This window comes from Clupea harengus, chromosome 12, assembly GCF_900700415.2.
Source record: "Clupea harengus chromosome 12, Ch_v2.0.2, whole genome shotgun sequence".
Classification (NCBI taxonomy): Eukaryota; Metazoa; Chordata; class Actinopteri; order Clupeiformes; family Clupeidae; genus Clupea; species Clupea harengus.
Genome location: NC_045163.1, coordinates 7744033 through 7753583, shown reverse-complemented (window position 1 = coordinate 7753583; position 9551 = coordinate 7744033). Strand labels below are relative to the sequence as shown.

The window sequence follows — 9551 nt, the reverse complement described above, 5'->3', positions numbered from 1 at the left end:
CTATATTTAACCCAGATATAATTATGTATTTATATATAAATGAAACTATATTTAACCAGTACAGAAGGCGGCCTAAAAATAGAGTTTTTATTTTGATGGATCCCAGTTTTGAAGAGGTTCCCCAATCGTTTTTTAAAAGTACTGTACTGATGTTGAGCGGGGCGTGACTGCTGTCAGTGTGAAATGACCATTCTGTCAACACTCTAGTCTCTTTGGTGTTGTCATGGAAGCAGGACTTTAATACACTTGCTCATTGCCTCCCATTTCAAACAAAACACACAACTGTTCAGAGTCATCCAAAGATCAAGTCATGCATTTAAGTATAATCACTGTGCATATAATTCAAAAAATATTACATTAAAATACTTGATCTGCCTTCATCTGAGGGCATCTCACAGTAGTCAGTGCTACTGTTCAACACTGACACAGCATCATGCAACAGAAATATAGCAAATAAACATAAAGTATCAATGCAGTTATGATTAACAGCAGATTTAGCGCAAAAGATTAAGTAGAGTGCTTCATAAAGGAAATAGTGCATATATCATTTCTACAGCTGCAGAGGAGTAAAGGTTACACATTAGCGTAAAACTCCTTATGAGAATTTCAGGCAAGCATGCAAACAAGTTAAGTCTTCCATAGTCCGTCCGTCCTCAGTTTTTGTAATCTATTTTTCGTCCACAGTCCATAGTGGGAGTGATGTTAGCCAAGCATCTCTCCTGTATTTTGAATAGGAAAGTCCATAGTATCAGTTCCCCTCAACTCCCATCTCTCGTCATACAGAGGACGGCTCCCCCTAGTGGCTGGAATCCCATGCAACGCCTGGGTCCAGAAAAAGGGAGCAGGAGAGGAGTGCAGGGGAGAGTAGGAATTAAAGGTGTTTGCAGAGCAGGACGACACGCTTCAGATGACATTCTCAAACAGCTGCATAGAACTCATGATGTTGTCATCCTGGGGAAAGACACACCACAGGAGAAGAACCAGCATCAGCTTCACAGGTGTGACGAAAACAGAGATGGATCTTTCAGTTTCTCTCTCTTTCTCTCACTCCGTGTGTGTATGTGTTTGTGTGTGTGTCTATTTGTATACTTGTATGGCCGTATGTATGGGCGCGAGAGATAGAAAGAGAGGGAAAGAGAGAGAGAGATATGGGGGAGGGAGAGAAAGGAAGAGAGAGAAATTGATGTGGCTGTTCCTTTTTTTAAACTCTACCTTCTGGCACGTTTCTATAAATTCATCGAAGGTCACGACTCCATCTCTGTTCTTGTCCATTTTCTGAAAGATGGGGCAGGAGAGGTGTACAGTTAAAATGACAATAACATAAGCTGCCGGACGTATTATATGGCAATCCAAGAAACGAATTCAGGCAGGCCTGTGTTCTCTGGCTCACACACCTGGAAGAACTTCTCGACGTGTTCAAACGGAGCGTCGTCTTTGACGCTGGGGGTTGTGTACCTGCCCATCATGTCATATATGGACGTCATGATGGCCAGCATCTCCTGCACAAACCGACAGCATGGTTTTGTGAACTACAATCAACACCACAGCTTCCTCGTGCACTGGCCAACAGCAAGAAATTGTTACTGGTTACTGGAAAAATCCCTAAGGGCATCTGGCAATAACAGCATCAATGAAATAATGCATTTAGTGCAATAGTTTCATTTCTACAGTCGCAGAGCAGTTAGCATGCAAATGTGCAAAAGATGCAAATGACCAGAGATCCATTTTCCATGTCCTTAGGTTATATAAATAAGATAGACATCAACAGACAAACAGATTGAATGATGTTGTGCTATTTTGTACCTCTTTGGTGATGTAGCCGTCCTTGTTGATGTCGTAAAGGTTGAAGGCCCACCTCAGCTTCTCATTCACTGAGCCTCTGAGGAGCACTGACAGACCTATCACAAAGTCCTGTCATGGCACACACACACACACACGCACAAGCACACACACACACACACACACACACACACACACACGCACAAGAACACACACACATACAGAGAGAGAGAGAGAGAGATGCAATTGATTCAATGAGGTGTTAGAGGGTGTACAAGAGCTAAATTGATAAAGTTCAGGGAGGACAAATCATCTTGACTGCTACCTCAAAGCGAATTGAGCCACTTCGGTCTGTGTCAAATGCGTTGAAAAGGAAGTGTGCGTACGTGGTGGCATCTGTTGACATTTCCAAAAGAGAAAAGAAAAACTAGCATCACTCAGAGTTTAAGTGGACGGGCTCTTTCCCAAAAACGTGCACGGGCAGCCATCAAGCATTAATATAACATCAAGAGCTAATATAGTATTGATTCTAGACTGTGCTTTGACATGCCTGTGAAGTCTAATACCAAGATCCTCCTTTTGCATCAACGTTTGTATCAAATTACCATGAACAAGAACAATTTGTGACTTTTACAAAAGTGTGGCTCTGTACCTCCTTGGGGGAAGAACTGGGAGTAGATCATCTTGAAGGTTTCCTCATCCACCAGACCACTTGGGCATTCCTGAATGAACGGCAACAAAGGAATGAGACGGATAAAATCAGCCAGGGTGGCTGCATCTCAGAGGTGTATACAATAATGCAGTTTGAGTTACAGGACATATCAACCCCACTGCTTTCAAATGCACATCCTCCATTTTGGGGCGTGTCCTCCATTCTGTTGCCAGTCTCACATTTTTGAAGCCTCTGTAGAGCGACTGCAGCTCCTTCCGGGTAAACTTGGTCTGGGTCTGCAGCTGGTCTAGTCCCTCAGGCTGGTGTCTGACGGTGGCCATCTCCAGTTCACTCTCACTGATGTCTGTTTGGGGGGTGGGGGGGGGAGAGGGGGAGAGGGGAAACAGCCAAGGGGTGGAGGTGAGGAGCGGGGTAGGGCGAGAAAGTGAAAGGTAAAGGGTTGAAGGGGCAGGGTGTTTGTCAAAGGTGTTTGTTTGACAGAGGGTTGAGAGGGCATGTGCATAGTTAAGGAGAGGGATGGGGGGCATTAGAGAGGGAAGGAGACAGACATGGTGAGTGAGAGGAACAGGTAGCATGCAGCAGAGAGGACAGGGACAAGACGAGCCAGACAGGAGGTGGAGAAGAGTGGGCCCAGTCAAGACAGCACACACACAGAAACAGACACTCACATACATAAAAAACAATGGTCATAATACTTCCGGGATGAAATGTCGATCTCTACAAAGTTCTGGTGTGCGTGTGTGTGTTTGTGTGTACTCACCATCTATGGGATGAAGACAGTCAGATGAGCAAACATGGATAGGACGAGACCAAGATGCAAGATGGATTGAGGACAGCGATGATGGACAGACAGAGAGAGAGAGAGAGAGTGAGAGATAGACAGAGAGAGAGAAAGAGAGAGAGAGAAACAATGCATCAGACTAAACCACAACTGCATAGGAGTTTGTTTACACGTGTCACCAACAGAGAAGTGTAGAAAAGACAGTAAGTGCAGCCTTCAATTTAATTTCCCCCAGGAGTGTCAACAACACAGCAACAATCAACAACTCCATTAACATGTCGTGGATGTGTAGAACAAGTATGTTAAAGAAATGAACAGAGTAACCCTATCTACTGGTGTGCTAGCGCCGCAGCTAAAGGACTTAGCCTCTAGCCTCTGTGGTGTTGTGTTTGAAGGCTCTGATGTGGTGATGCTAGGGTTGTAGGCTCAAGACAGTCTAGACAGGGTCACATGCGTTATATACCAGGCAAGTTAAATGTCACTTCCTCCATTCACTACTCCAAGGCCACACATTCACCAGGGACCAAGCATAGCAGACACTGAAAGCCTCAGTACTTGAAGATCGACTTGAAGATGTCACCTTTTACTTACCTTCCAGAGAAAGAGGCTCCCACATCCCAAACTGCTTGAGTACCATGACAAACATTAGGCCTACCACAGCGATAGCAAAGACTTCCATACCCTGAATCTCCATCGCTGGCATCAATAGGTCAACCCCTCCACAGTAATGAGAGAAAAGCCCCACAGAAGGTCAATGGTGAGATATCCTCTACTGAATAATAAGGACAACCTGCTGGAGACCACGAGTGCAGCCATGAGGAGATCAGCCAAGTTTAGCACACATTGGATGGAGGCAGGAACATGTTCGTGTACTCCTTCAGTGAACGCTAATGCATGCCTCACTCCATTGTGCCATGTGGTTTTGAATCATAGCAAGCTGAGAGAGAGATTTGCTATTTCCTTGACAGCCATATCCTCACACGCACCGCCTCAGAATAAAAAAAAAGAAACGTACCACAGATTGATGGAGACACAAGCTGAGTCAGCTTTTACATTCACTAAGAGAGACACTCTTAACTGACCACCATAAAAACTACATCACACAAGGAGCAGGAAGCAGAGGGCGATACAGAGATAATAAGGGAGAGAGAGAGAGAGAGAGAGAGAGAGAGTGTGTGAGAGAGAGAGAGAGAGAACAAGATAACTTTTCTTTGATGACATAACAATTGTTCCTCACTTTTAACTCCTGGTGTGTATGTCTAAAAGTAGACAACAGAACTCCGGTTGTGATAATTCTGTTCTACTCTTGTAATTTGCACAGGCTCAGTGCTGCCGGCTCCACTTTCCCGGGACAGAGATTCTCCATCCCTCTCTCTCTCTCTCTCTCTTTCTCCGTCAGTCTCTGTCTCTCTCTTTCCCTCTCCTTCTCTCTGTCAGTCTCTGTTGTTCTCTCTGTCAGTCTCTGTCGTTCTCACTCTCTCTCTGTTGTTCTCTCTGTCGCTCTCTCCCTCTCTCTCCGACACTCTCTTGCTCCTTCTCTGTCACCGTTCGCTCTGTCGCTCTCCCCCTCTCCCCCTCTCTCTTTTTTTTGGTCTCTCTCATTTCTCTCGCTCTCTCTCTGTCAAAAATTCATCAAAAGAGCCGAGGAAAGACCCATATAAACTTCAAACCCAATCTGAGTGGCCATGACATACTCAGGTGGAGAACTCTGAGAAATGATTCCATCTGGCAGTGCATGAAAGACTATGGGATGTAAAACTGCACTGCTCACCGAAAACTTTTTTTTCAATCCATAACTACTGCTAGCCCAGCGAAAGAGCCTACTTTACTTAAAGTGCTCTCTTGTCCATTGCTTCCCCCATCAGCAGAAATTGAGCGGTGTCTCTTCTGTCTCTCAGAGAGTCAATTAAGCACTCTGTGCTCTGTTCCCTATCATCTCTGACCTCTCCTCTCTACTGAGCAGGCATCAAATGCAAACGGAACGGTCTACTGTGTTTCTGGCATCAGCCTAGCCCCACTACTTAAGACCAGGCACACCATTTACAACCACATCAAGGTTATTAACCTCTTTGTTGATATCATGCCTTGTACTTATAAGAGAAGTCGTAGTTTTCTTAACCCAGGATGGTCGGGGCCAACGTATTAGTTTGATTAGTTTTAACATTAATTTGTTTTAATAAAGAATGACTACTAATACTACTTCAACTGCTAGCGTACATCAAATATTACTGCTACTACTAATAATTGTTATAATCATAATCATAACATGCATTTATTACCAAAACAATTAGAAAGTGTTTAACATCTGCTGGCCAGAAGCTCTATTGAAGGTAAGCACCCGGTAGGAGGTGATGAGTTTGCAGTTATTAATGGAAAACAGCAAGTAGGACAGGAGACAGAGAGTGGAGAATGGAGAGAAATCAATAGTGAGGATCAGAGCTGAGGGGAAGCCTGCAATGCTCCTCAGCAGAGCAGAGTAGAGAAGAGCTCAACTAGACCGTGGAGCAGAGAGGAGAACCTAACCCTCACCCTCTCTACCTTCAGGAAATTCTGTGTGGGTGGCTCAAATCTGCTAACCCACAGTGGCCCTGTGGAAGACTAGCTAGAAAACCCAAACAAATCCTGCACTGGGCCACTGCAGGTCAGCAGATTTGAGGAGAACCTACTGCTAACCCTCACTGCCTTCAGCACTGCCAGTGTGAGCATTTGTGGACAAGTTTGCTAACCCACATGAGCAGGTGTCTGCTAACCCCATACAGGACGTTTGGCTCCATCAAAAGGCTCAACATAGGTCTCTGTGGAGGAACTGCTATGTACAGATCAAAATCTCAGCGTCGTCATTAATCAGCATTCAGCCACATGAAATATAAACTCAGCAGAAACCTATGGATGTGGACGGACACCCAGACATCTGAAATCAAGTAAAGAAAATGTATTAACTCATCATTCTCATATTAGCATATCATTTCTCTTGTTCTTCTTAAGGGATTATGCAGGACACCATCCCACAGGACACATTCTGACAGGACACTTAAAGGCAACACCACACAGGCCCTTGCACCTGGATTCCCGCTGTCATGTACTGGTAACTAGACCAGATCTTGCACATGTTCTGCAAAGCATACATCTGACCAGTAGATGGCAGCATCACTACTGTATGAGTGTGCTGTAAATTTCTCTGATGACGTGTGTGTGTGAGTGGTGCATCATCTCACGTCCTCATAGACTCACTCTATTTTTAAATAATTAAGGGAGGACATCACTTCTGACAGATGATTACATAGACAGAGCTAATTCAATTGTATTTATCAACTTAATTTAATTTATTAAATGTAATTATCATTTTCAGAAGTAGTCAGTGGCATTTAGAACAAAAGCCTACTAGTTTCAGCTTTTCTATGCTCTATTTGGTCAATAATCTGACTCAGAGGGACTGCAGAGAGTATAGTAAAACCATATAAAATCATTTCAACACTATGTGAGCTTCCCTTGATATGTTTTCCTGTCTTACTCTTTGCTAACACCTTGATCTACACATCACGTGCAGTGGGTCAGGTACACACTGGAGTAGGGTAATTATGGCCTATGCTGTGGATGCAACTGTTAAAGGCCATTTAACCTGTAGGAGGTGGAACATTTGTGCTGTTTAGCTTTGCTGTAGCATCAAAACGTGCACCCCCCACACACACACTCACCAACTAACAGAAAACTCATAAATCAGAAGCAAAAACAACCCCCAGCACAGTTGACAGTTTACAAATAGCTCTTGCCAGTCAGGACTTTCAGAGCAGAAAAGATGAACATGACCTCATTGGTAGGACTGTGCGGCTCCAGCCATCCAAACAGTCCAGTGTGTATGGTGCCCATCCAAACAGTCCAGTGTGTATGGTGCCCATCCAAACAGTCCAGTGTGTATGGTGCCCATCCAAACAGTCACGTGTATATGGTGCCCATCCAAACAGTCACGTGTATATGGTGCCCATCCAAACAGTCCAGTGTATATGGTGCCCATCCAAACAGTCACGTGTATATGGTGCCCATCCAAACAGTCCAGTGTATATGGTGCCCATACAAACAGTCACATGTATATGGTGCCCATCCAAACAGTCCAGTGTATATGGTGCCCATCCAAACAGTCCAGTGTATATGGTGCCCATACAAACAGTCCAGTGTATATGGTGCCCATCCAAACAGCTCAGATTATTCTGTCCCCATCCAAACAGCCCAGTTTTTATGGTGCCAATCCAAACAGATCAGATTATTGTCTGCCCATCCAAACAGCTCAGATTATTCTGTGCCCATGCAAACAGATCTTAGTGATCAGGCCTGGAGCTGAAGCACCAGTGGATCTCATGACTGTGTGATCCTGCAGCGGGGCACTGTGAATTAATGCCAAATGAGTGCAGTCTCTGGAGAGCAGGATGGATGGCCCCACTCTTTCTTCTACACGCTCTGGTGGCTGGAGAGCTGTGACTATCCTTTAAATGTGTGAAGATGCCTAGCAAAAAAACTGCAAAACAAACTGTAAACAAAGTTTATCATTTCTAAAAAGTTGTAGTTGATCTCCTTTGATCTCTCTCCTACATTACAGAAATGTAATAGTAGTAAATAGTGATATGGCTATGGCTCTCCTCTAGGTGTGAATGGCTATGGCTCTCCTCTAGGTGTGTTATGATGGTTAGCAAAGATTAAAAAACCTACATTATTCAAATTGACTAACTTTCTTCCTGTTGATGCCTTAATGTCCATACACATCTAAGAATCACAGAGAGCTGGAGGGCCATGCTGACTATGCAGTAACTGACCATGAGCCAGTTAATGTAACAGCCCCAGATGTGCTTGAGGTGTGTGTGTACCTGTGTATATGTGTGTGTTAATGTGTGTTTGAGGAGTGTGTGTACCTGTGTATATGTGTGTGTTAATATGTGTTTGAGGAGTGTGTGTACCTGTGTATATGTGTGTGTTAATATGTGTTTGTAACCATCAGCCAGTTAATGTGACAGCCCCAGATGTGTTTGAGGAGGGGACCCCTAAATGGATAAGTGGAAGTAAACACAAGTGAATCAACCGCCATTTTCCCACTCTAATTCATAGAGAGTCATTCATGGGTAGCTTTGACTATTACTACAAAAAAAGTGCCCTTGAAGAGTCCTAAGCCTCTCATGCAGCGAATGGTTCCATTTCCTAGGCGGGTTCAATCATGTGTGTTCATTTGGACCATATCCATTGAGGATCCTGGTTACCCTGCACCTCCCCAACCCCCACCTCCACCCCTTCCCCAACCCCACCTCACCTCACCTCCCACCCCAACCCCAACCCCCACTCTACTGCCATGCTCAGCTCTCAGCCACTGATGTGGACACTTGAGGCCTGAGGCAGGCTGCGATGCACTGAGAGGAGCTGAGCTGGCTCAGCTGAGACTTTGGGGGCTGACATTTGCCTGACTGAGCTGGCACCATCATTAACAATTAAGGCTGAAAGAGGACAAGGAGCGAGGGATGGGGTGGAGGAAGAGGAGAGGAGAGGAGAGCAGAGGGAGGAGGGAGAGGGGTGTGATAGGGCACACACACACGCATCAGCCACCGTCTACACGCACAGAGGGGTCCCGTCAATAATTTACACCGTCCGTGTTAAAGCAGGGCAGGTCTGATCACATGCTCTGCTGTACATGCTCTGGGTGCTCCTCCCCTCCCATGCTCTCAGACATCCCCCACCCCACCCCACCCCTACTGCCCCACCAGGGCATGGCAGACTGCGCTGAACAGGACGGCGTCTCTGATGCAACATGTCACCCAGGCCCGATCAGGAGTCAGATCAGAGCTAGATCAGAGCCAGATTAGAGCCAGATCAGAGCCAAATCAGAGCTAGATTAGAGCCAAATCAGAGCTAGATTAGAGCCAAATCAGAGCCAGATCAGAGCCAGATTAGAGCCAGATCAGAGCCAGAACCATTCCAGAAGTAAAGTCTCCATCTCAGGTCTGTGTGTTTCTGATGCAATGTGGTAGTGGAGAGGAGTAACCACATACTGAAATGGCCATCATCACCCACAGGCGTGCTGGGTCGGGTGCTTCTGTGTGCATCCAGTATGTATGCAGTATGCCACATTGAGTATGCAAGAATGTAGTGTGCAGGAACTTTAAGGGGCCTCTTCCAGCTGTCAGCCTCCTCTGACCACTTTAGTGTGAGTGACATTTTGGTAAAGTGTTCTGAATTAAACATTTACACTACAAGGATGAGAGTGTATATGAGAGCGAGAGGGATAGAGAGAGAGAGAGAGAGGGCTGAAAAGGGAGAGGGAGACAATAGGTAGAGAAAGAG

The 9551-nt window shown here is 45.3% G+C and overlaps 1 protein-coding gene across 2 annotated transcripts in view; it reads right to left on the bottom strand.

Annotated features, from left to right (window-relative positions):
* Window positions 1–211: 211 nt before the first annotated feature.
* The window catches only part of LOC105888729 (calsenilin), a 10029-nt gene continuing 689 nt past the window's right edge, over window positions 212–9551 (bottom strand). Inside the window, exons 2-9 of one of the 2 annotated variants that reach the window (XM_031578007.1) lie at window positions 3213–3215; window positions 2671–2795; window positions 2432–2501; window positions 2105–2175; window positions 1804–1911; window positions 1395–1499; window positions 1213–1275; window positions 212–951 (exon numbers count right to left, since the gene is read on the bottom strand). In XM_031578007.1, the coding sequence (XP_031433867.1) occupies window positions 904–951; window positions 1213–1275; window positions 1395–1499; window positions 1804–1911; window positions 2105–2175; window positions 2432–2501; window positions 2671–2795; window positions 3213–3215 (593 nt within the window). In that variant the 3' untranslated portion in view covers window positions 212–903. Of the gene's footprint in view, window positions 952–1212; window positions 1276–1394; window positions 1500–1803; window positions 1912–2104; window positions 2176–2431; window positions 2502–2670; window positions 2796–3212; window positions 3216–3824; window positions 3968–9551 lie in introns of those variants that run through there. The other variant, XM_012814475.3, reaches the window with a different exon arrangement.